This window comes from Gavialis gangeticus, unplaced genomic scaffold (assembly GCF_001723915.1).
Source record: "Gavialis gangeticus isolate Ggan-Ray unplaced genomic scaffold, GavGan_comp1, whole genome shotgun sequence".
NCBI classification, from domain to species: Eukaryota; Metazoa; Chordata; order Crocodylia; family Gavialidae; genus Gavialis; species Gavialis gangeticus.
This window is the reverse complement of record NW_017729009.1, coordinates 15,198,312-15,223,926: the sequence shown is the minus strand read 5'-3', so window position 1 is coordinate 15,223,926 and position 25,615 is coordinate 15,198,312. Positions and strand designations below refer to the sequence as shown.

At 56.6% G+C, this 25,615-nt stretch overlaps 1 protein-coding gene across 1 annotated transcript in view; it reads right to left on the bottom strand.

The window, feature by feature from the left end:
* Window positions 1-25,615, bottom strand: part of LAMA5 (laminin subunit alpha 5) — a gene marked incomplete at its 5' end in the record, with an annotated part of 130,687 nt that overhangs the window by 11,983 nt on the left and 93,089 nt on the right. The window contains 39 exons of the mRNA XM_019510148.1: window positions 379-515; window positions 1,215-1,409; window positions 1,685-1,827; window positions 2,168-2,347; window positions 3,788-3,901; window positions 4,048-4,150; window positions 4,537-4,678; window positions 5,099-5,253; window positions 5,525-5,641; window positions 5,744-5,940; window positions 7,181-7,351; window positions 7,630-7,741; window positions 8,777-8,887; window positions 8,986-9,137; window positions 9,971-10,114; window positions 10,747-10,927; window positions 11,696-11,796; window positions 12,546-12,760; window positions 13,204-13,284; window positions 13,632-13,759; window positions 14,087-14,200; window positions 14,618-14,848; window positions 15,306-15,389; window positions 15,484-15,585; window positions 15,783-15,944; window positions 16,375-16,515; window positions 16,816-16,960; window positions 17,181-17,385; window positions 18,388-18,599; window positions 19,162-19,277; window positions 20,143-20,282; window positions 21,494-21,620; window positions 21,825-22,026; window positions 22,396-22,493; window positions 22,994-23,102; window positions 23,705-23,865; window positions 24,310-24,463; window positions 25,095-25,201; window positions 25,304-25,446. Coding sequence (XP_019365693.1) covers window positions 379-515; window positions 1,215-1,409; window positions 1,685-1,827; window positions 2,168-2,347; window positions 3,788-3,901; window positions 4,048-4,150; window positions 4,537-4,678; window positions 5,099-5,253; window positions 5,525-5,641; window positions 5,744-5,940; window positions 7,181-7,351; window positions 7,630-7,741; window positions 8,777-8,887; window positions 8,986-9,137; window positions 9,971-10,114; window positions 10,747-10,927; window positions 11,696-11,796; window positions 12,546-12,760; window positions 13,204-13,284; window positions 13,632-13,759; window positions 14,087-14,200; window positions 14,618-14,848; window positions 15,306-15,389; window positions 15,484-15,585; window positions 15,783-15,944; window positions 16,375-16,515; window positions 16,816-16,960; window positions 17,181-17,385; window positions 18,388-18,599; window positions 19,162-19,277; window positions 20,143-20,282; window positions 21,494-21,620; window positions 21,825-22,026; window positions 22,396-22,493; window positions 22,994-23,102; window positions 23,705-23,865; window positions 24,310-24,463; window positions 25,095-25,201; window positions 25,304-25,446 — 5,632 coding nt within the window. The remainder of the gene's footprint in view (window positions 1-378; window positions 516-1,214; window positions 1,410-1,684; window positions 1,828-2,167; window positions 2,348-3,787; window positions 3,902-4,047; window positions 4,151-4,536; window positions 4,679-5,098; window positions 5,254-5,524; window positions 5,642-5,743; window positions 5,941-7,180; window positions 7,352-7,629; window positions 7,742-8,776; window positions 8,888-8,985; window positions 9,138-9,970; window positions 10,115-10,746; window positions 10,928-11,695; window positions 11,797-12,545; window positions 12,761-13,203; window positions 13,285-13,631; window positions 13,760-14,086; window positions 14,201-14,617; window positions 14,849-15,305; window positions 15,390-15,483; window positions 15,586-15,782; window positions 15,945-16,374; window positions 16,516-16,815; window positions 16,961-17,180; window positions 17,386-18,387; window positions 18,600-19,161; window positions 19,278-20,142; window positions 20,283-21,493; window positions 21,621-21,824; window positions 22,027-22,395; window positions 22,494-22,993; window positions 23,103-23,704; window positions 23,866-24,309; window positions 24,464-25,094; window positions 25,202-25,303; window positions 25,447-25,615) is intronic.

The window sequence follows — 25,615 nt, the reverse complement described above, 5'->3', positions numbered from 1 at the left end:
AGCAACCTGGGGCTTTACAGGTCTGTGCTAAGTGCCTCTGTCACCACAGCTGCTTAGATCTCTGCTCTGAGCAAGGAAGATGTGCGCCCAGGAGCAAAGAGCTGCTCCAAGGAAAGCCTCCGCTTTCCAGAGCCCCTCTGCCCCTTCGCATAGCCACAGGCCTGTGGAGCTCAGAGGGCATTTGGGTCCCTTTCTTCTATCTGAGATTTTGGGTCCCTTTCTTCTATCTGAGATTTCATTCTACAGTCCCAGTCGCCTTTTGCAGCCCAGAAGCTCAGTCTGAAGGCCCAACCTATGGCATCCTCTCCACGTATCCCAGGCACGACCCTTGCTTCGCTGCCGCCTCCCCTCGCTGGGAAATGCCACCAGGCTTCATACCTGTTGATGCTGACAATGGCAAACTGCTCTCCGATCTCCTCGTCGATGGTCAGGAAGGTGGGCTCTTCGTCTCCGAGCCGATAGACCCACTGCACCTTGCGGTCTTTGAGCACGACACCCATGTAGTCTCCAGAGCCCTGAAGGCAGAGCAAACAGCCCCCCGCAAAATCAGCTTTGAGCTTCCCGTGAGGCTCTCGGGGCTTCCCAGCCTAGAGTGCTGCCCGGGGCAAAATCTTCCAGGCTCACCGGAGGCTGCCAACAGCAACCCAGTGCCAAGCTAAGAGCACCTTCCTGCTGAAACCCAAACGATCCAGCACCAGCGGGGCCTGGCGTTTGCAAGTCGGAGGGACGGGCTCTGGTCAGCAATGGGATCAACGCAAAACATGCACGAGGGGCTGTTCAGGCAGTGGGAACGGGGGCACGTGGGCACACACGATGCTGCTGGCACTCTGGTAGTGAGCAGCATCTCGGGCACTGGGAGAGGGCACTGGGCGTCTGCTGCCACCTGCAATCCCCTCCCTTTGGCCCGCACGGAGGATAAAGGCCCTCTGCTCCGTGAGGGCAGAAACGTCCTGCTCTCGGCACCCGGGTGGGAAAGCCCTTTCCAGGGGCAGGAGGAAGCAGGGGGCTGGACGCCGTCTGGCGCCCCTCCTTGGTTGGAATACGAGTGAGTGTCAAGGAAGCCACTCTGCTGGAAGACTTGTTACCCCTCGCTACCCACAACCACCTCCAGCACATGCCCATCCTCGCGCTGGGTCCTCTAGCCATAGCCCTGCTCCAGCTCAGCGTGCCAGCTCCCTGCCGCGCAAGGAAGCGTTTCTGTGGGTGGCTCCTACCTCCTTGCTGCCCAAGTACAGCACGAAGCGCCCCGCGTCGGGCCCACCCTGGCGCCGTGCCCGGGCGCTGGCGCTGCTGGGCTCCGGGTTTTGGATGTAGAACTTGAGCGAGGTGTAGGCTGCCAGGTCCGGCAAGTCACTCGGAGATCGGACCTGCACGCCCGACCGCCCGTTGAACTTCATTGGCACCTTCACCTGGAGCAGGAGAAACCAAAGCCGAGGGCATTCGCTAACCGGGGCCAGATCTGACCGCCACGAAGCACCTCGCGGAGCCCCACAGGGGACAGACGTGGGCTGCACAGAGCCCACCGCGGGGCAATCAAAAGCACAGAGAGCATCACGGAGACTCCGCATTTCTTCCTCCGCCTGTTTGTCAGCCTGAGCCAACTGTGTCGAGGCAGACAGCCAACCATCCCGGGACAGCCAGCATCCAGGGGATCCCAGCGGGCCCCTCTCCTGCGGGTCCATACCTTGCTGGCAGCGTTCCTGGCCTGCGTGATGAGCTGGCGGATCCGCATGATGTTCTCGGACACGGTGGCGTTCTTGTTCCTCCGGTTCTCCAGGTTGCTCAGCTTGCCCAGCAGCAGCGGGATGGTGCTCTCCAAGCTCGACACTATGACGTGGGGAGGCCGTGAGACAGACCCAAAGAGAGGGACCGCGAGGTGCACAGGTGCACACCAAAGACACCCGTAAAGCAGCAGCAGCTGGTGGCGAGGCCCCAGGACAGGTGGACTGGTCTGGGAAGGCTCAGTGGGGGGACAAGAGGGCTTTAAAAATACAGGCGGAAGAGTGCAGGCAAGCCTCTCTCCCAAGGGCAGGCAGACAGGGATTGACTGCCCACATTGCTAATTGCTACGCGCGAACCTTTACCCTCTCATGAAGAGAGCCATGCTCAGAGGTCTCACATGGAGGCCCCTGATGGTACCCCCTGGCCCAGCCTCATCACCACTCACCCGACTTCTTGGCATCCTGCACTGCCCGGTGCAAGTCCTCGTTCCTGAGGTCTCCGTACTGGTCCTTCCACTCATCCAGGTTCTTCTTCATGCTGTTCAGGGTGTCCTGCACCCGGGCTGCTGTCTCGTTGGCTTTTGCCGCCACATCCTTGGCGTTCTGGATAGTCTCCTGTGTGCCATCTTTGAGGGGAAAGGAGAGGGGGCTCAAACACAGGCAGGGTCAGCAGGAAGGTCCCAGCCACAAGCTAAGGATGGGGGGGGTAATGTGGTACCTCCTCACCAGCACAGCGTGGGCTGAAGGCACCGTCCCCTCGAGTATCAGAATGACCCAAGAGAACAAGCCTAAGCATTTAGTCTCTGCAAAGGGCTTTTCTCTGGAGATGAAGGTGCTAGGGCGGGTCCTGACCAAGGTTGCAGATGGGAACGTGTGCTGAGGTCTCCTCTGTGCCTCTAGCAGCCACTCACCCACCTCACACAACAGCATGGCCCTCTTTGCTCTGGGCTGCCGCAGGCCAGAGAGGAGCTGGCAGGAGAAGCTGGTGCCTCCCCTGCGCCCCACACAGCATCGTACTTATGCCAGTGATTTCACAAGCATGCAGGGCCCAACCAGGACTCTTCCTGGATGGTGCCCACTAGGAGCATGGACTACACCTAAACTCCCCTCTTGCGATGCTGAGGACACTTGTCCAGAAGAAGTGGCTGCCTATGAAGCACTCTGTCCAAATTTGCAGATGATACCAAATGATGGGTTCAAGTTAACACACCAGAGGGTAGGGAACAAATCCAGGTGGATCTGGACAGGTTGGAAAAGTGGGCAGACCAGAATAGGATGCAGTTCAATAAGGACAAGTGCAAGGTGCTGCACCTGGGGAGAGGACTCAGCAGCGCGCTTACAGGCCGGGGGGAGGACCTTCTCAGCAGCACGGTAGCGGAAAGGGATCTTGGAGTCACTGTTGACTCCGAGATGAACATGTGTTGTCAATGTGACGAAGCAATCAGTAAAGCTAACCACACTTTATCATGCATTAGCAGGTGCATGACAAACAGGTCCAGGGAGGTGATCCTCCCCCTCTATGCAGTGCTGGTCAGGCTGCAGTTGGAGTACTGCGTCCAGTTCTGGGCGCTGCACTTCAGGAGGGATGTGGACAGCATGGAGAGGGTCCAGAGGAGGCCACTCATATGGTCAGGGGCCTGCAGGCAAAACCCTATGAGGACAGATTGAGGGCCTGGATCTCTTCAGCCTCTGCAAGAGAAGGCCGAGAGGTGATCTTGTGGCCACCTACAAATTAATTGAGGGGGGAAACAAGGAATAGGAGATGCTCTGTTTACCAGGGCAGCCCTTGGAGTAACTGGGAACAATGGCCACAAACTGACGGTCGAGCAGATTTAGGTTACACATCAGGAAGAACTTCGTTACGGTAAGGGTTGCCGAAATCTGGGATGGGCTTCCAAGGGAGGTGGTCCTTGCCCCTACCTTGGGGGTCTTTAAGAGGAGGCTGCACATACACCTGGATGGGGCTGTCTGACCCCAGCGCTCTTTCCTGCCCAGGGCAGGGGGTCAGACTCAATCGTCCTCTGAGGTCCCTTCTAACCCAGACATCTATGAATCTATGAACAAACCTTGGTCCACCTTCAGCACGTCCTGTACAGCTCGCAGCCGGGTCAGGAGCTGGTCCTTCCGCGCTCGCAGGTTGGTCACCTTCTCCCTGGCAGCCTGCAGCGTCCCTTTAATAGCTGGAATGAAGTACACACATATTTGCCTCTGCCATCCCAGGGGTTTGAGCTACCTCCACTCAAAAGCTGATGCCCTGCCATGCCCTTCTCCCACCAAACATGCAAACGCTTGGCAGAGCCATTTCCATGGCTGGAACTGCCCTTACGTCCACTGAGCTTCCTCTGCTCCTGCCTCACAGCTTCCTCGAGGGCGCTGCTATTCCTCTTCAGCTCTTTTGCTATGGCAGCAAGATTGCCCGACACAACACCCTGCAAACACAAGGATGCCTTATTCCCTGCCTGGGATGCAGTACGAGTGCAGGCCTGAGGCCCAAGCTTGGAAGAGGACACCCAGACCCCAGTTCTTGATCTGCATGGTTAAATGCTAGGCAAGGAGGCCATGCTGGTGGGAAAGCATTAGCCCCTCCAGTGTGCATGGGGTGGGACACGGGGAGAGGGAACAGTGGAGAGATGGCAGACTTGGGACATTTGCATTTGCAAAGCACTGCGCCCTGAGACGGAAGTGGGAGTTGAAGCTGAAGCTTGGGGGAATTGCAGAATAGGTGGTGACGTGCCCGATCCAAACAAGCCAAGTGGGGGACGGGTTGTGAGTGCCTGGGGAAGGTGGGGGTCTACCAAGCTAGGCAGCTGCGCACCATGAGAGCCTCACTGGCAGCACTGGCGGCGTCTGCAGCTGCTGTCTCCGCTTTCTTTACAGCCTCGATGATGCTGGCATATGCATTGGAAGCATCGATCGCCCGCTGGATAAACCCATCCTGGTTTGTGCTCTGGATGATGCTGCATTTCAAGGCAAAGGGATGAAGCCGAGAAGCCCTGCAGGGCATCAAGGGCAGGCAGTGCCTGTCCAAGACTACAGGCCCCTGGCCCCAGCCCCTCACTGGGACAGAGCCCCCATTCCAGGATCCTCGGCGGCAGTCTGAACAGCTGCCTTTTACTGTTTGTCTTGGCCCACGAAGCCACACGCCCTGCCCCACCCTCATGTCTGGGGGCCCGCAGCACCCAAACCATGCTGGCTTCTTGCCACTGTCTGCAGCTCTTGGAGGAGGAAGGGGTGTGGGGCACCAGGGTCCTGGACCTGAACCCTGCCTCTGTTGGCTGCGGAAGGACCTTGCTGCTACCAGCAGCGGCTCAGCGTAGATCAGTGAATTGCGTTTGCTGTAGCGAAGCCCCCAGGCCTTCACCAATTGGCAAGACTACCTGGACAGATTGCGGGCCAGCTCATCCAAGACCCGGGCATGTTCCTCGGCGGCCTCGACCACTGGGATCTTGCTGCTGGCAGGAGAAAACTTCTTCACCCGCTCGGTCAGGGGATGCTTGGCGCCGTCCAGCAGGGCCGCCAGCTTCTCATAATCCTGCCGGGACACACAGCCCCCCGTCAGGGTGTTCATCCCCCTCGCTGCTGCATATACACCCGACGGTGGGAGACACCTTGCAGGGGGGTAGGACACTGATCTGCCATTGCTGCACCCCCACTGATGCCCCCTATTCCCTAGTTCTCTCTCCCAGCGCCAGCCCCATCACACCCCATGTCTCCCTCCTCCATCAGTCCTGCCTTGTGCCCCGGGCTACCAGCAGCCTGCCCCAGACCATCCCACTCTCCCCTGCGGCTTCTGAGCCACTCACCTCCTTGGCACGCTCAATCATCTGCAGGAGGTCTGAGACCTGGGCCAGAGAGTCCTCGGCCATGCGCAGAGTGTCCTGAACCAGCCCGAGCTGCTTCTGCAGCTCCTTTTTCTTTCGCTAGACACACACACGTTGCAAGGAGTTAGGAACAGACATATCCCCAGTCATACAAGACCCAGAGCTTTGTGCTTCTGTGTTCAAAGGAAACCCTCCAGGTACCTGGTTCTCCTCCATGTTGTTCCGATTCAGGCTGTTCAAGTCCTCCGCCTGCCTCGTTTTATTCACGGCCTCATTGAGAGCGTCCCGGAGATCCATGAGCTCGGAGCTGTACTGAGCCAGTCGGTCTCTGATGTTGTTCACCAGGGCTTGATTGGCCTCCCATTTGCTATGCAACTCGTTCTTCACACGATGCAGCACTGAGGGTGGAGGAACTTGGTTTTAAATTCTCATTTCTCTAGGATCGTGACATCTTTTGCATGGCTCAGAGGGCTCCTGGCCTGATTATGATCTGCGTAAGGACCCAAGTTACCTAGTCCGAGGCCGACATAACACAGATCGTAGACCCTCACCCAGCAGCTTCTGCACATAGCTCCTACCCTCTGCCTGATCTACATCATCCAACCCCTGCATTATCCCAAAGCAATCTTGTTTTACTAAATGTGTAATTGTTGGTCCCTTTCAAGTTGTCCTGTATTTATTGTGTGAACTGTTCAGCTCAGTGGGAGGTGACATTATGCATCCAGTGTTAGTGTGTATAATAACTCCCAGGATGCTGCTACCTGCGGTTTCTCAAGAGGTTCGGGTGACCGTGCTTTTTAGAAAGATGCCCTGATACGATTTAAAGACTAAGTGGTAGAGAATCCACCACAAACCACGACAATGCAGGGGAGCTGCTACCCTCCCTGCTGAAAAAAAAAAGCAGCACTATAAATCTAGTCCAAGTTGATCTAGTTCCAACTTCCTGCTTCCAGCAGGAATGCTGTATGTACGCTGTTTTCCATTAAAGAGCCATTTGCTATCAGAAATCTCTTCCCACAGTTACCCTAATGTGCATCTGGGTCACCCCAGGGGACAGCAGAACGTGACTCCCAGTGCCTGCGAGAGTCTTGTTTGCACAGGGCAGCCCGCTCCAACGCAAAAAGCCCCGGGCATCCGCAAGCACCACGCGTGTCCCAGCAGGGAGCGGCATGTTTCTGATGCTGCCGTTCTGGCCGACCTGACTGAACGGGGAACACGGAGACAGACGAGCGAGAGGAAAACGAGCGAACGTGGTCATTTCCTGCCGTCATGCAGAAGTGTTACGCTATTCAAGTTAAAATGCCATTTATTTTTTGAAACCTGAGTCCTGACAATCCAGGAACTTGCTTGGACAGAGGAGCTAAAAATCTGTCTGGATTCCCAGTGAAGGCCAATTGCTGGCACTTCTGAACAGCTCCGACTTGCAGAAGAGAAGAAAACGGAACTATTATAAATTAACGTCCTTCTGCCGTGCTCCAATCTCTCAGCCAAGGAACTGGCAACAAAAGCTAACCAGGCCTGCTCAACTGAACAGGACAGCTCTCCCACGCGAGGGGACGATGTGGAGGCGATACTGAAAGGGGCTGCCCAGAGAACAGCATTTGCAAGGATGCTCTGTGCCAGCTGAGCTCCACTTACATTTCCGTGCCTCCTCCTGCTCGTTCTCTGCCAGCCCTCGCTGGCTGCTGAAATCCCGCTCCCTCATCTCCTTCAACATCCTCTCCACCTCGGCCATCTTCTGCCGGAACTCCTCTGCAGACGTGGCGCTGACGTTGCCCGTCCCAAACATGTCCATCTGGTGCCCCAGCTCTGCAGAGGAAGCGACCGCGGTGACCTGCTGGCTTCAGCTACAAAAGCCAGTTATGTTTCTATCTCCCGACCCTTGAACAAGCCTCCCCTCTTCCATAAAACACCAGCTAGGATTCACTGGCTACTAGGATTCATTCTCCGTCCCTTGCCCTTTATCCAAAGAACTTGAAGTCTATAGGACTCTCCACTGACGCTACTTTTGAATTCCCCCTCAATCCAGCGAGAGCATGGTACATGGGGCAGGGAAAAGCCAAGCTGGTGATAACTTTCTCACTTACCCTGAATGCTGTTTTGAATGCTTTGAATATTCACCAAGAGCTGCTCCACTCGCTGGTAGGTGTTTTTTGTGCGCTCGTCCAGAAAGTTTGCTTCCCTGTGCGTCATGGTCACCTAAAATAAAACGCTGCTTTACTTGAAGCTTTCAATTAGACCCGATCTGACCCAAGATGTGGGGAAAGACAGACCTGGAAGGGGATGTGGGAACGGGCAGCTTTTGAGATCAGCTAACTGGAACAGTTGTGTTTCCTGCAGGGGTTTTCATGCATGCTGCACCCTGCTATGATTTAGCTTCATGGGTGGCATAGATGTCAGTGAGAAATCGTGTTCAAAAGATCTCAAGATCACGGTCGCCAGAAATGGTCTATGCTAATTAATACCACAGCAAAGGCTGCCATCCAGGGCTGAAAGAACCCAGCTATTCAGAAAATAGGGCAGCTGCCAGCTACTTGGCGTTTGTGTGTGCACGTACATAAATGCACAGCTACATCATGCCGGACAGGCACAGGGGATTGTTTTGCACACAGTTACTTAAAGCGTGCATTGCCCATGTGCAATTGCACAGACGTTCCTGCATGCCACTTGGTTTAAGAAATGGGCCCTGACTCTTGCTTAGATGGTCAGGTCTTTGGGGCATAGACTGTTCTTTATTTGATTCGGACACAGACTCTAGCAGAAACACCCCCCCCGCCCCACACACACACACAACAGGGTCTTTATCTCTGAGCGAAGCCTCAGAGGGTTTCTACAAGACAAACAGAAAGATAATTTGCTGGCGGGGTCAGGACCCCTTCCAGACAAAGCACAGTCCGTCCTCGAGGGGATACACGTTTGTTTCTGTTGTCTCCCCACAGGCTTGCTCTGTAAAATGACGCTTGATAAGCTTTATTTCAACTGGTTAGGGTGAGAGCAGCTTGAAAAGCAAATACAGATCAATGAGAGGCTGCAAGTTCCTTTAGAAACAGAAGCACTCGAGCAGAAACAGGGTAGTCAGGGAGTGGGCTTCCAGCTCCTAGGACAGAGAGGGGATCTCGTGGCTCTGACGGGGCCAGGATGGAGTCCTGCATGGGACGCTGACCCGGCAGGGGGGAGCGGGGAGAAGAGCCCACGTGTGCAGTGCTATCAGCAGGGGACGGGGACTGAGCTTGCCTTGTGCTGTAGCGCGTTCAGGTCCTGAGTGAGGTCCCCGTTCTCTTCCCCCAGCTCCTCGGCCCGTTGTCGGACCCCGCTCTGGGATCTCTGGTGCTCGCGCAGGTGGTTCTGAAAGAGAGGCACGGGGCCGGCGATCAGACAGACAGGACCAAAAGCCCCGAGAAAGGCAGGGGCAGCCCGAAGACCGTGTCGACGGCTTCACATACCGCGAGGGTCTCCATGGTGTTCCTCAGCCCGTGCAGCCGGGCCCAAGCGATGGAGCTGGCGTTCAGGTTAATCAGCTGATTCCTGATGGTGGGGAAGGAGGCCTCGATCTTGTGGAGGTCTTCCAGAAGGAGAAGCACGCAGGTGTCGCAGACTGCCCATGCAGAGAAATGGCGAGGTAAGGACATTGATGCGCCATGTGTCATCTTGTATGATGGCAACTCCCTCCATCTCCCGTTTTCCCATGACCACAGTGAGGACACGGTGCTATAAAGCTAAGGAGGAGCCCCTATCCCCCAAACCTGGGCGCTGAGCCAGATTGCCCCTCTGGGGTGGGTGTGAATGGGGGGGTCCTCAGTCACGTTTGTTCCTTGGTCAGGAAGGATCAGGATTTCCGAGTGCTTGTCCAGGTAGGAATGGGTTGGGAGGTTGTCAACGCTATGTGGGGCAAACGCTTAGCCAGACTCCTAATGGTAACGCTATAAGGGATGGGCTTGATGAGAGAAGTCAGGACAGCAGGCCTGGTTTGGGTCTCACCGCAGCTTCTCCCCTGTAAGACCCATGTGTGAGGCCAATAAAATGACCCCAGTGCTGAGATCAACATCAAGCCCAGCCCACGGTGGGTCTCCCCCATCCTTCTGCTAGCTGCTCTAGGGCAGCCAAAACCACGGGTGCTCCCCATATTCGTGCTCCTTTCAGGTGCCCCTGTACTAGGGGGACAAGGCTGAGATCTTGCATCCTATCACGGGTGGTGCCCCTCTGTCACGTGAGCACAAAGCCACTGGAGCCCGTCTCCTCTGAGGCACCCGGGCTTTGTTTCCCGTCTGGACCAAGCTTTGTCACTGTTGAAGTTATACCAAAAAACCCAGGAATTTTCCAGGGAGGAGAGGGGCAAACAGGGAGAGCTGGAAGAGGCTCGCACTGAAAAGGTCGCCTGGTCCCCCCCACGCTCCCTTCCCCAGGGCAGGGCAGAAAGATGCTACTGACCTTCACACTGCACGCTGTCTGGGTCGCTGGCTACAGGGATTTCGTACTGCTGTATGCAGGTGTCGCACTGCTTCCCTGTCAGGCCGCTCGGGCACGTGCACTCCCCCGTCCGGGGGTCGCAGGCCCCCCCTTTGCACTGACACTCTGCCAGGAGAAAAGAGGAGGCTGCAGTAGCTCTGCCGAGGGCCCTGATCCCACGATCCCACCCTGCCCTCATGGGGTCCCTGTGGGGGAAACGGCAGGACCCCACTGCAGCATGGCAGCCCTCCTGCACGGCAAGCCATCATGAGTTCAGTCATTTGGCTATTGAAGCCTAATGCCCAAAAAAGGCTCTGGGACATGGGCTGAAGGACTGGCAAATGCTCTGGGACTTGCCTACCTCTGCACATGGCGGCTGTATGCGCAAAGAGCCTTACTGAGCCACTGGGGCTAGGACTTGCTCTGGTCTTGCAATAGGATAAACTGCATGTGCGGATGGACGGGAGCTCCAAGGAGCCATGCACATGCACCGTGGGGGCTGATCTGTGCCTGCAGTGCCTACTGCTAGGCCTGAAGTTAAATTACAACAGACCGAATGTCTCTGCATAGTCTGGAGTGATGCCCTGCTCTCACAGCCTGGATGCATCCCAGCACTGCCGTGGAAGACCCCCACGGCCCCTGGCTTTCAAGGAGCGGGAAGCGGGTACTTTGGCACTGCAGCAGAGCCGGAGAGGCAGCCCTGGGGCACTCAGATGTCCCTCCTAGGAGACGCGGGCGCAGGAGACAAAGACACTCACTTGTGCAGCCATTCTCGCCCAGGCCCCAGTAACCAGGTGCGCATTGGTGGCAACGGGCCCCGTTGACCCCGGGCTGGCAGCTGCACTGACCGGTCTGCGTGTGGCAGCTCGCTCCCAGGGACCCGACGTCGCAGTCGCATCTCCGGCAGCCCGAGCAGCTGTCGTAGCCATAGTACCCCTCCTAGGGAAAGCCAGAGCAGTAAGCTCCCTGCAGTAAGCTCCCTACATGGGAGGCGGTGGGAGGACACGCCAGCTTTTCAGCCTCCAGCCTCCTTTCACTTTATGCTCACGGTGGCCAAGGGGAGCCCGAGTCTCAGCTCTGTTTTCCAAGCATTTCTCCTGGCTTGGAATTAAAACGTGACAGCCAAAGCGATGGGAAGGATGCTCCGATTTGGTGAACTTCTCTGCTCACCTCTGGCCGCAAGGCTTGTGGGGGGACTAGGATCACCAGAGCTCACCCTAGAGTGGCAACTTAAGCCTTCAAAGCTGCAGTTAAACCCACACCAAGTCTCCATCCTCGTGCAACAGACCAACACCTAGGGGAGTGCTAGGGTTAGACAAGACCGCGGGCGTCATCTGCTCCACCCCGCACATGAATACTCCTAGACGGTCCCTGGCCAATGTCATCTGTTCTCTGAGGACTGAACCATCCACACTGGGACTGCAAGCCTGATGCGCTATCACTGAGCTACCCGGAGCCTGCATATACCAGGTACCTGCAGGCACATACAGGAACCCACCACTCAGCCATCCAGCCAGCTCAGCAGCCATTGTCACCCTGTCTCTGCCCCGGGACCGCATGGGTCCTGTAGCACAGGACAGCTGGAAGGGGAGCAAGGGCAGAGTGAGCCCGGCACGACCCATAACCCGTGCTGGAAAGCCCACCCAGAGCGCACAGCGACCACCGCAGCCTTCATGGCGCGCGGGGGGACCCAGCGATTGGTTTTACCTGACAGTGGTCGCAGTGCTGACCTGTCACTCCCGCTTTACAGAGGCACCGGCCCGTTCGGGGGTCGCACGACTCGGTCCCGCAAGGCGAACAGTTGCACACTGTCAGGGGAAATGACGCCCGTTTGTAAGACAAATGACACAGGTGAGCGGCTCCAGTGGGTTTGATGTGATCTGAGAGGTAGGTCCCCATGCCCCCCACAGCTGGATGAAACAAGAAAGATGTGCTCTCTTCTCTGGAGCGACAAGCTGTTGGAGGCCACCTCTCTCCATTACACTTTCCTGCTATTTGGTGGGGCTGTGACCTCCAGCAGCATCAATACACACTGCAAACTCAAGCTCCTGGAGGAGCTGTCACCAGCTGGGTGGCACGTGCTATTGCCTGCGTGACCCCTGTGTGACAAGTGCTCTGCTGCCAGTTGACACTTTTCAAACACTGCACAAAGCAGAGTTTGCATGCTGGAGAAAGGGGGGCATCAGTAGGGGGACTGGCTATGGACTGGAAGGACCTGGGTTTGACCCCCAGTAGGAGCAGTGGGTTTCCACCTCCCACCCAGCCTCCCATCCAGTGGGTACCGGGAACTGCCCTGGGGTCAAGATGGCCATAGCAGGGTGCTGACCACATCACCTCCTCCTCAAACCAAGATTAAAGAAACAGCGAAGCCCTGCTTCCATGGGCCTCAATCGTCAATAAATGGGATATCTTTACTTTAACCACTGGAGCCAGGCCAGGCTGTCAGCTCGGGGAGGAGCAGCTGGGTAACACCCCCAGGCACCCAGATGCAGTGACAGCCCCTGCCCCGCAAATGCTGGACCCATGTGGCTGGGTCCCTGCCCTGTGCGACACTCACATGTGCAGTTCTTGGCCCCCACCGCATCGCCGTGGTAGCCCGGGGCGCACAGCTCGCAGCGTGGCCCCGCTGTGTGGTGCATGCAGCCGGAGCAGGCGCCGGTCAGCGGGTCGCAGTCGCTGAACAGCATGTTGGGGTCCGTGTTCCCGCTGCAATCGCAGGGCTGGCAGAAGCTGCCGATCACCAGGGGATTGCCATAGTAACCCGGGGCACATCTGCAGAAGCACAGTGCGTTGAGAGGGAGCATCCCTTCCCCGCCACCCCCATCGCGGGGCTCCTCGCTGGGGCTCCCGCTGCCCCAGGGAGGGTCGTTATCGCCGGGTCAGAGACGGGCAGCCGAGGTGAAGAAGGGCTCCGTGCCCCGTTTGCAGTGACATGGCACCTCGGTGATGGAGGCACAGACTGGCCAGCCACGTTAAGCCCATGGGGACTCATTGATACCCAGTCGCAGCTGATCCTGAACCACCTTGCGACCCTACCTCTGGGAGCAGGGAGCTGCAGCCTGGCCTAGCGCACAAGAGCCAAAGCGAAGCCATACGTTTGATGGATCAGAGCAAGCCACCCCCTCTCCAGCCCCTCTGTTCTCTTGGAGGCTGTGGGAACCTCCTTCTGCCCCCAGAAAAGGCAGCCCAGGAGTGCCAGGCGAGGCAGGCCTTACCGTTCGCACATGGCTCCAGTGTAGCCGGTCTTGCACAGGCACTGCATGGTGGAGCCCTTGCGGATGCACCCAACGGCAAAACTGGAACAAGGGACAGACAGAGGGGAAACGTCACCTCCCCTGCTCCGAGGAGCAGCACCTGGAAACAGGCGGTTCCTCCCACCCCTGCAGTACAGACTGGGGCTTAAACGTCACCAGGATTATGTCCATGCCCCTTGAGAGGATGACTCCCGCCTGCAGGCAGAAAACCCACTGGCCTTTCTCCAACCCCATCTTGACAAGCATTAATAGGAAGGGTGTAACGTCCTCTTCCCATGAGAAGCTACTAAGGAGGATTGCACAAAAGCAGCTCCCTCAGGCCCAGGGAGAAAGTCAGAGCACCCTGGGGAAGGAAAAGCAGGAGAGGGGGCTTCATGGGAGCTGCTTACTTGTTGGAAGCCACTGAGAGAGGACACGGGCACCCCACGCACTGCAGCAGCCCCTCTGGGGAGTAGCTGTCCACGTAGCCATCCTTGCACCGCTCGCAGCGGTTGCCCTCCGTGTTGTGCTGGCAGTTCTGCAACGACAAGATGCCCAGGCACAGTCAGAGTCCTCCAAGAGAGCGTGCGACGGGATGAGTTTCTGGAGCTTCACATCCTCCAGACAAGGAGGGTGTTGGGGCTCTGGCAGTGAGGATGAGAAGTGACTCCACTAGAGAGCTGGGTCCTGGACCCCACTCCCAGCAGAGCTGCATTTCAACATAAACTGCCTTGAAGACAATAAATCGCATGGATTTCTGTAAATCCAGACTATAACCTGTTCTGCCACCTCCTGGTTGTGTCGTACTGGAAAGAACCATTTAGCCAGCTGCATTAGAGCTTCAGTTCACAGGCAATCTACTTACGATGCAGATCCCAGACCCTGGGAGACACTGATCGGAGTGGCCATTGCAATGGCATGGAACGCATTTCCCCAAGAAGAGACCCTTGGTGTCCCGGTAATAGCCTGGAGCACATTCCTAGAGACAGAGAGGGCGGTGACGATGTGAAACATAGCCCAGACACATGTAGGCAGGGTTGATAGATCGACCAGAGGGTCCTCCACTATACTGATGATAAGGCAAGGTTCACAGCAAACAAGGCTGAACATGCATATGGGGGTGAGAGATGGGGCGCATGTGCAACATGGTTTACCACGAGCATAGGGAACTGTTCCAACACCACCAGAGGCAGCTCAAGTTGTAGAGATTAGCCCATCAGGGTTGGCTTTGGACTCTTCCTGGTGTCCTATCCCACAATGAGGCATGTCCCACCCTATCTGCTAGGTGCAGCATTGCCAGCAAGTGAAGTCCTAGGCCCTCGGTTACATCGTCTGAGCAGAGTGCCTACAAACTCCTCCCTTAAGCTGGAGACAGGACTTCACCTCTTCAACCTACCTGGCAGGAATCTCCCCTGTAATTGGCCGGACACAAGCACAGCTCCACGTTGCTGGCTCGAATGCCCACAGCAGAGTCCGTGACAGTCTCCAAGATGACCCGCTGCAGGAAGATGGACGAGGAGATTTGGGAGAAGAGTGCTCGGATCTGGAGCTGCTCTAGACTGGCCAGCACCATCATGAGCTCCTCCCTGGACACTGGGTTGTGTGTCTCTGTGTGTCTGAAGTTACCCTAGTGAGAAGAGGGAAGCTCTGGCATTAGCCTGCACTAAAGGGCAAGCCTGCAATTTCTGATTCTGTCCCTTGCCAAAAGGCTAATCAACTGGGCAAGCAGTCTGAGGACCCACTAAACCCTGGGAGGCCATGCAGGCAACGCTGGATAGAGCCTGGGTCTTCATAAACAGCTGCTCGGATGCTTCTCCTTGCACTGAAAAAATCAGAACTGAAAACTTGCAGCACTTTTGTCTCCCTGCACCCCACTGGAAGCCAGCTTCCAAGGTAGTGATTTCCCATCTCCCACAGGAACCACACAGGGACAGCTCCTGTCACAAGCGGCTCCTCTTGGGTGCTGGGCAGTGGCCACATGATGCCCAGCACACACCACCGTTGGCAGAGGGGAAGGTCTGGTCCAATGCAAACCCCCAATCCATGGGAGCCCTAGCTGCACGTACCTGTGTGCATCAACTCACCTCTACCAGCTGCAGCTGCCTTCTGTGCACATCTCCAGGGGGTGGGTAAGAGTCTTCCCGAAACATAATGCTCATTTGGTTTCCCTGGGGAAAGCAAAGAGGTGTCCTGTCAGTCTGGAAGCCCCAGTTATGCTGTAGAAACCATCGCACAAAGCAGACGGGGCTTCACCAGGTGTACCTTCAGGATGACATCCGGGCGGGACTCCATGGGAATGAACACGTCACCCCGTCTGGCATCTGAATGGAGCTCGTAACGCAGGTGCCCTCCATAGGAGGAGACCTGGGGAAAGAGCCGAAGAGTACAGGCAAGGCGTGATATGTTACTGAAACTCAGCCAGCTGATGTGCCTGGTGGTCAGAGTGACACCAAACTGAGGGGGGCAGGATGACAAGGGGAGCAGGGCTGCCTGCACCCTGCCACCTCAGCCAACGCGAGGGCGCCAGGCAGCAAGGCTGGGTCAGGAATATGCTTTCTTACCCGGTCCCCAAGGTAGGAGCTGGGTGCCTGCCAGTAGAGCTCCTGGTAGACCTCAAGAAGGTACTTGAGATCGGCGTGTACCAGGTCTTCTTCTGATCTCAGAGAGGTGCCCACTTCTTGGCGGTCGCTGCTGAGCAGACGCCAGCCGTTCATGTCAGAGAACTAGGAGAAAAGGGGGCAGAACTGTGAGACGGGTCCAGCCTGGGTCCCCTGGGCAGGAGGAGCTCTGGGTGCCGGCTCCTTGGAGAAATCCCATCTATTCCTGATCTTGTACTGAAGCTGATTTGCTCAAGTCACTGATTTGAGGCTGATTTGCAGCCTCAGAACAGCCCCTATGACTCCTGCACCACCGGCATGCCCAAGGAACTTCCTGAGATCCACCACAACCCCCAATGCAAAGGATGCCAGGGCTCAACAGCTGAGGGCACGACAAGAGCTAGGCTACCCACCACCCCTTCCTGCTGCATAGCTGCATTCAGCTAGTGCAGAACACAAGAAGGACACAAGCTTTGGAGACAGGGCCTGGGGTCCTGGAGAAGGAGAACCCCACAGGACAGAGCAGAAAGGATCCCCCAGCCCAGCCCCTAGTCACCTCTACTCGGTATTTCTCAGCACTGTGGCAGCGATCAGTCGCCCCGAAGCAGAAACACTTGGTGCATCCCTTGGGGTTGTCTGCATCCAGCAAGAAGGTCCCCAAGCGGCACTGGTCACACCTTGGGCCTTCCACGTTTTCCTGGAAAAGAAGCAAACTGTGGGCCTGTTGGGTTCCTCCTGCAGTGTCTGTGGGAGCAGGCAGGCTGGCTGCAGGTACAGCAGCCCTCAAGAGTGGTTGGATGAACACCTGCCTGGGGGTCAGACTAGATGATCTGTTCAGGTCCCTCCTGACCCCAAACTACTAGGAAACCATGAAACAGCACCCCCAGCCTTGCCCGCAGCCATAAGCTGCCCACCCCTTCCATGCCAGCCCTCCCGAACAAGTCACGCCATTGGGGCAGGGGAGTTCAGCAGAGCAGACAAGCCTCGCTGGACTGACCTTGCAGTGGCACTGCCCAGTGACTGGATCGCACATGCTGGCCTCCGTCCCTGCTGGGTGACAACTGCAGCTCCTGCAGTCTGGGAAGTGGTAGTAGCCAGGGGCGCAGAGGTTGCACTGCCGCCCTATTACATTGGGTTTGCACCTAGATAGGACACAGCAGCAGGAATGAGCACTTCCTCCTCTTTCTCTACGGAGCTACGACACTCATGAAGTAGCTTTGTCGAGCTGTAAGGCTGGGATGCAACACTGATCCCAACAACGAACGCTTCCCACCCTTCCCAGCTGCCTCACTGAGCCACTGATCCAAGTGCTGCCCCATTACATACTTTCTATGAGACTAAGGCCCCGATCCTGGTCCTCACCTGCACTGGCCACTGTCCACGTCGCAGCCTGGCTCTGTCAGCTCTTGAACCCCAGGGCGAGAGCAATTGCAGTCCTCGCAGCCAACAAGGGGGTGGCAGCCGAAGGTCTGGGGCTCGCAGACCACGCATTCTGGCTTTATGGTGTGGGGGGGGCAGATGCACTGCCCGGTCACTTCGTTGCATAGGCGGAGCCCACAGTCACAGGCTGGAAGGGGAAGGAGGCAGAGGCATTCATCGGGGGAGCAGTGAGATACGGCGCAGTGACCGGGCTGCACCGTTCCCGGGCAGCCTGTGCTCTCCCCCTCTCCGCGCCTGTGTCCCCACAGCTCGCTGCAACCAGCCTTGGACCAGCACCTGGGCATTTCCTGTTCAGGTGCTAGTCAAGCACTACAACCAAGGCAGCGACCAGAGTCTGGGGGTAAGAGGAAGGGCTCCTCTGCGCTTGTAAATCACACAGTAATGGGAGTTTGGGATTGGAGTAGTAGAGAGATCCATCCAAGCTAATGGTAGGATTATGCTTTTTCCAGACAGTAAATCCACTGGGAGAGAGCAGGAAAGAGAGGGCTGTGTGGCGGCAGGAGCTGCTCTTTTGCTGAGTTTCTCTGCTCTGGAGCAGAAGGGAGCGCTGGGCTGGTACCAGCAGTGACACTGCAGCCCATGACTGCACAGGGCACCAGAGAGGGGGATGATCTTCCAGCCACACACGTCCTGATGCTGCTAGAGGGGAATGGGCTGAGTGAAACGCAGAGAAGAGACCGAAGAGTTTGCATTTCCTTTATGGAAACACTCCCCAGAGAAGAGCAGGGAATTCGAGTCAAGTCTGCCAGCCTGGGCTCTGATTTTGCACATACAAAATATTGGCCTTCACCATGCTGAAACCTGGCTAATCTACCCATTGGGACCGGCAAGAGCAGGTTTTCTGGGGAAGGGGAGTCTTTAACTACTTGGCAAATACATTTTGCCCTAGAAACCCTTTGAGGGAAGGAGGAGACTGCTTGTCAGACAGTGTTGTATTAAGTGCAGGGTCCCGGAGCTTGGCAAAAGGGCTAGGACCTTCCCTGGGCGTTAACCCTCTCATCTCAGTACAGATGTTGGAGGGAAGTCAAAACCAGCACTATGCAACGCAGCTATCCTACAGACCAGGCAACTTGCCCCCAGCCGGCCTCAAAGCACTCAGTCCCGAGCGGTCCCGGGGAAGGCAACTCACGCCTGCAGTTGGGGAAGCCCCAGTAGCCAGTGGCGCAGCGGGAGCACTCTCGCCCGATGACGTTGGATCTGCAAGTGCACTGACCCCCGAAGGGCTCGCACTGGCGGCTGATGGCTCCCACCTCGTGGCAGCGGCAGGGCTGAGCACCGTTGTTGTAGAAGAGGGAGAGGGAGATGGCTGAGTCCCTGCAGAACCTGGGCGATGTGGCGGGACTGCAAGGGAAGCGGAGGCAGGTCACTGAGCAGGGCCCCCAGCCACAGCGCCCTAGTGCAGGGGTCCTGCCCAGGCTTTGGCCCGCCAAGGGGGTCTTAGGTGAGGGGTCTCCAGCACAGGCAACCATCACCCCCACCAAAACCTACTCATCAGGTACAAAAAAAGCCAGCTGTACATCCGCAGCCACCAATGACATCACCTAAGTCCTTTGCAGGACACGAAGGGAAGCAGATGCCCCTGGAGACACTGTGCCACCCCTGATTAACCCATCCCACACACAGCTGTGAATCAAGGCAAATTTCCCACAGGATCCCTGGAGCCTGAGCATCCCAAATCAGCACGAGTCAGAGCAGAAAAAAACCCACCCGTGCCCGACAAGCTCGACAGACTTTTTCATTGCACTGAATCCGGCCAAGGGGAAGGAAGTGAGTAAAACAGACCATTGCACCTCCCCAGCCCGCAGGGCTCTCTAGGAACGCCCTGCACCCTGCTGCGCCTGCTTCCTCAAGAAGGAAAAGCCCGTGTAGAAGAGCAGAGACACTTTAACACCGGGAGTCTCACTTGATATAAAAACCGTTGACTCCACAAGTGCTGATAAAATCATAGGACTTGTCCAGGGGCTCCTCCTGCAGGTACTGCGAGCTGTAGCCGTCTTCGGGCACCACCAGGATGTAGTCCTGCAGCAAGGCAAATGCAAACCCTCAGTCCCCTTCAGGTCAATGGTTTCTATCTGAAGGGACTGAGTTCAGCCGCAGGCAAGCACAAACGAACCCAGCAGCCCAGCATGTCGTGCAGTCACCCAAACAATGGTTTGCAAAGCATCACCCTCCCACAGCCCATTGCCAGCTGGGATATATCATGAAACACTGCAACATGCTCTGATTTTGCAAAGACAACTGGCCCATTCCAGCCAACTCCGGCAGCAGCCAATGTCTGATGTGACTGAGGAAGGTAAAAAGCCCCCTCAAGAGCAGCACGGTTGTGACTTTGAGTCAGGATCTATGCCCAGCTCTGCCACGGACTTATTTTGTGGCCTCTGGTAAATCTTATGCCCTTTCTGTGGCTAGGTTTATTCCACCTGAACTATCGGGTTAATGATGATTACCTGCCTCTGTGGCAAGACATCTTCAGCTGAGAGAAGCTGTTTTATGGGCAAGGTCTTGTCAGGGAGCACACCAGCCTGTGCCGGGCAAGCAGGGGATTCCTGCTCGACCACCAGAGGCCATCTGAAGCAGTTTTAATTAACAGCAGTGTCCGTCCCTCTCTACTGGTGACCCAGTGACGTACAAAATATCTTAACCTAGTTCTCAGTGCCCATTCCCTGGTGGCGAGCTGTCACTGGCCCTGCTCTCTCACCCAAGGGCTAAATCTTCCAACCTGGGCTGCAGTTTCGCAGGACGGTTCAGAAATCGAGAAGTGGTGGAACAACCCGCCCTGCCGTCAGCCTGCAGTAAGTGCTACCAGTACAAACCCATGCCGGTTGCCTGCACGTGGCTGGAACCAGGTCTTGCAGGTATGGAAACTTTCTCGCTAGACACGTACCAGCCACAGCTGCCGATTCTCCGGCACGCGGATGATCACGCTCAGATCATTGTCCGTCACGTCCAGAACAATGTGGTTCTCTGCAACCACCAGGCTCCGGCATCCATACGCATGTGGGCAGAAAGTAGCATTGGCCTGACCTGAAAAGCCAAAGGGGTCATCAGTTCTGTAGCTGTCCTCATCCACCCTCAACCTGCTCCTGCGGGCAGCTGGCTGGGAGCTGACATGGTGCAGTTATCCCAAGAGCATCTATTCCCTGGTACTTTTGTGTCAGGTTCAGCCTTGGGGAGAAGCCAAGCGGACACTGGTCCAGCTTCAGGGCTTCGTGGTCCAAATCAAGATCCCATGGGAGCTGAATAAAAGCAGCTATGGGTCTCCCAAGGGCTGCTCTCTGGGTGGTGTGTCACACGGCCTCCACTCTCTCCTGTTGTGCGAAGCGTGCTCAAGAAAGGAACTTGATGCAAACCCCATTTCCAGAGTTGGAGGCTCTGTGCAACCTGCCCCTCTGCCCTGGAGTTCGTAGAGTCAATGCTCCTCGGTGGTGGAAAAGGAAGCTGTTCCTCACTGGACCAGCTGATGGGCTGATGTCTGAGGCCACTGCAAACCTATGCTGAGGGGTCTACATGAAAGAGGCCTGATTCCCAAAGGTATTGAGCCCAAGCAAGTCTCTAGTAAGTAAAGGAGAGACAGCTCCTCAGTGCCCTCCTGGATGTACACAATAAAGCACTTGAACTGGAATATTTTTGTCTTAATTTTTCCTTTCTAGGGTCCGTTGCAATAATTGGAAGTGCCAGCGCTCCTGGCTCCCCCTTTGCTGAAGCAGGCTCAGAAATGGGAAAGCAATCCACTTCTACAGAGACCCAAGGGAGGAGCTCGGGTCACAGATTTGAAGGCAGAAGGGACCATCACATCATCCAGTCTGCCCACACAACCCCTTCCCTCTTCCCCAGCCCTGGGTGCAGTGGTTTGTGCGCGATTAAGGCAGATCTTGCAGACAGGCATCTGGCCTTGATTCAGAGATACCCAGAGATGGAAAGTCCACTGCCTCCCTTGGTGTTTTGTTCCCACAGTTGCTCATCCTCAGTCTTAAAATTCTTTGCCTTATTCCTAACTTGAGTTTGTCTGGCTTTTATTCCCAGCTCCTTGCTCTCATGATGCCTTTCCCTGCTGGAGGAGAGGACCCTTCAGTCCCCAGAGAAGATACATGCAGGACATTTCCACACTTCTGTCGCCACAGACATGTTCTTCTCAGGCCTGGTTAGGAGGAGGCAGCTCACTTGCCTTCTCCTCGGAGAACCTACGAGTTTCCACCTGTGATCGAAAGGGCCTGTTCCCTGAAGCCTCTCCTCACCTTGCCAAATCCGCCCGCCGTTGATCAGCACTTCCACGGGGAAGGTGGGGTGGTTGGGCTGGTAGCAGTGAAGGATGAACGCGTAGCGGCCCAGCGTCTGGATCCGGGTGTTGAACACCACGGCAGTCTGGCCCAGAGCCCAGGAGCAAAGAGAAAAGAAGCCACGGCTGACACACGTTGCACTACCAGAGCACCCCCACCCCACTTCTGTGGCTGTGTCGGATACCCCAGGTGATGGCCTGGCCCACACATGCACAGGGCCACCCTCAGAGGAACCAATGTCATCGCCCCAGAGGAAAGACCTGGCCCAGGCAGAGTGGGGATTTGCTACCTGGGGAGGCTGCAGGAGGAGCAGCGCTGCCGTCGAGTCCACGGCGGTGGGCGGCCGAGGCGGAGGCTCCGTTGTGGGGCCGGCGGGAGTAACCGAGAAGGCGTGAGTCAAGGGAAGGTCTAGGGGGATGTGCACAGGCTGGCCTCCCTCTAGGACAATGGACTGGGAGAGCTTCGGAAACCTCGATGGGACACAGGAACTACTGCAACAGAGGAAGGAAACAAAGCCATCCCATGATCTCCGGTCGTGGGAGGACAGAGCCCATGTTGCTGACCCACAGCACAAACTGAGGCAAGAGCCTTCCTAGGCTGACGAGCTGGGATGCCCGTTCCAGGGTGGCGCCTGTAAAGGAGGCCGTGTAACCCAGTAGCTTCTCATCCCAGCCTGGCCACTGGCTCACGGCCTCCCCTTCAGCAGGTCGTTTCACTTCTCTGCACCTCCATTTTTAAAGAAGGAGTATATGCAATATTTCTCCCCTGACGTTCAGTGTGGAGGGACGGTCATGCAGGTGGTCTGGTGGGAGGGAATCCACGCTGTTGTAAAAACCCCGTGACATCCTAGCCCCGGTTACCTATTGGGCGAGAAGGTCCCATGAAGGCTGATGCAGTGGACCTTCGGCTCCACAAACTCCATGGTGAAGCGTCTGTGAGGGATCAGGTACACTTTATGCTGCAGCATCAGGAAGGGAAGAGAAGCCCAGAGTTAAATTGCTCCCTTTTCTACCTGGAGCCTGGCCCTGCTCTTTTAGCCCCATCGGTCAGGCTGACCTCTCTAGGGATCCCCTTGTTCAATGCACACTGTGGCTCTACTCTGGGATCCTACTATCCTGTGCTAGGGAGAGGGAATTGGTGAGAAGAAATGCTCTGCCATGTTTATAGATGAGCCACAAGAGATGCCCCAACCAGCCACCAACTCCTTCCCATCCTCCCTCAGCCGGCAGTCCCAAGGACATTCTTTCACCGTGTTGTTTGCTGGTCACCTCTTTTCCCAGGCAGCATCTGACCACATTAAATTGCTTGCAACACAGGGAGATCCACCCAGCACCGGATCTAATGTAGGACCACAACCCCGCTAGGTCAAGCACGAAATCGCGCACTCTGGGACCTCATTCCCCATCTCACGCAGGCCTCACAAACATGGCTCGGCTGTCCTTCATGGCACGGCCTTACCAGGAAGACGTGGGCTTGATCCGCGGTGAATCGAACGGTCGCCTCTCTGCTTAGTTCGAAAGTTGCCAAGCGATTCTCAGAGTCCACGACCATCCCTCGGCAAAGGAAACTGCAGGATAAAAACAAAGCTCAAGGACGGCCCCAGGCAGGGCAGAGCCAGGGCTCATTTCTTGTCCTGCCAGAGAGGCGACCTTGAAGGTATTTATACAGAGCTGGCATGGCCCCTTTGATGCCCTCCCCGCCTAGTTACAAAACTGGGATTTTCTAAGGATATCCCAGGCCTGCACTTCCTACCACAAAGCTCATGGTTTGAAGTCAAATGTGAGAGCAGCTCCCAGACATGGTACTCAGCCTGGCAGCTCCATAAATACCCCCAGTCCAGCATGCACGCTTGCTTGCCTGGGGACTCCCTCAGGTCTTAGTTTTCAGCACTGTGCACATGCATGTGGCATGTGAGCCTTTGGTTTGCAAGTGCATCTGCCCTAACAGCACACGATGAACCCCTGGGCTTCAGACTCCATTGCCCCAGCTGGACAATGCTGGTGCCTCCATCACGGGGAAGACTGTTCACACGCCACAACAAACACTTTGAGACACACCAACGAGGCGCTGATATCGTATGTGCAATAATCCCGTCTCCTTACAAGATGTAGGGGAGGAATGATGCCGCATGACCTTCCCAGGCCCCTTCCCTCAGCCCGCTGCTTGTACCTGTAGTCGCAGGTGTAGAAAGTGGAGGTTCCTTGCTGGGGGGCTTGCTGCGGTGAGGTCACAGCCACGCCGGCTGTCTGCTGCCCATCCGTGTTGGCATACTCCACCAGCACCACGTACTTCCCCGGCTGGGGAACCGGGAGCCGCAGCTGCACCTCCACCTGCAGGAGGGAAAATAATGGCTGTGCAGCCTGCTCCCCCCTCGTATCCCCACGCTGAACACGCAGGATCCCAGTGCTGTTTCTCTGCTTAGTCACCAGGCACGGGCCATGGACCCTCCCCACTTACTGGGTGCATATGCACTCTAGACAGCTCTGGGGCTGCAATCGAGCTCATCAAGCACCCTGAGGTGTAAGCCCGGAGCAATGAGTGTGCCCACAAAGGCCCATGGCTGTGGGCAAGGCAGTCTGCCTGGGTGACAGGGGCTGCTGAGCTCGCAGACACGCACCTCTGCAGGCAGTTCAGTGACTGGGGGAGTGCAAAAGCCTTCTGGAAAAGATGGCCCAGAACATTTAAAGCACACGGGGTTTCTCAGGGGAAGGGTCACCGTGTTCATTTTCCCAGGATGTTGGTCCTTCCCAGGGCGAAACGGATGCACCACTCACGTCACTGCCACTGCACAGCACCATGTGGGGATGCGATGGGGTGATGAGCTCCACCGGGCAGGGTCTGGGGAGGTTGTTGTCTATCCTGCACACCGCATCTCCTCCCGACGCAGAGGGGAAGCCATCCACAGACAGGTACTTGTACAAGAGGCAGCTGAAGCGTGAGGAGAGAATAGAGAAATTCTGCAGAGACCCATGGGATCTAAGCAGTGCCTTGTCCCACCCTGGTCCCTGCAAAAAAGGCTGGCCCTGCCAGACATCACATCCCTGCTTTCTGGGGAGCAGGAGCATTTGAATGGGCCCCTACATGAGTTGCCCACAGCATGGAAGAGACCTAGAGCAGGCAACAAGGAGGAGAGCTTCTCCACTCCCAGCCCAGCCCCCTGGGCACAGTCTGAGCACTGCGGACATCGCTTCGAGAAACTGGGCCTACGACCGGAGAGGAAAACCTCTCCCATCACCCCTGCAGCTGCAGCAGACAAAATCAGAGGTGTTCTCTGCCATACAGACACCTGCCTGTTAGCCGCTGACTACAGGCTGCCAGGTAAATCTTGCTAACACTGCTCAGGGCAAATGCCTTTCCAGGGCAACTGCTGTGCCTCCAGCATTAGCTCCGTGAGCAACCCATTGACCCAAGTCTCTCACCCACCAGTGCTGAGTGGGAATGCAGACCTGGCAGTCTCTGGGGTGGTTAGTACAGGGCATCTTATCAGCTGGGGGTCGGAGGGCTGGGCAGGCCCCAGGTAATGCAGATCACAGATACAGAGGGGAGTGGGGCTCCTTACTTCCGACTGGCTTGCTCAGGACTTGGGCGGTAGGTACAAGCCTCCGTGACCTTTAGCTGCAGTATGGGAGCCTCATAGTATGAGCTGGGCAGCAAAACCAGGTAGTCCTAGAGGGAGGTGGGGAGGAGAAAGGGGACAAGTTCAGTGCCTGGTTTAATGCGATTGGACAAGTGTCAACACCTCCAACCATCACAGGGGCCGGTCCTTACCAGGAGTATGCCCTCCGCTTCGACCATCAGAGACCACACGCTGGGGTTCAGCACAAAGGGCTCTCCAAAGCTGTTCTGAGGGACAGTGACAAAGGCCGGATCTGTGCTGGGGGCGAAGACGATCTGCTTGGTCTGCTCCGTACCTGGAGTGGGAAGGACAAGAGATGGGGGTTGGCGAGGGAGAGGGTGGGGGCTGTTGGGAGGGTGGCCTGGGTGACAGGCAGAGACTCGGAGGCGATGGCCAGTCACTTGGTTTGCTCTCTTCCGGATGCTTCGGGGCCCCCATCCCAGATGACAAGGATGCCTGCACAG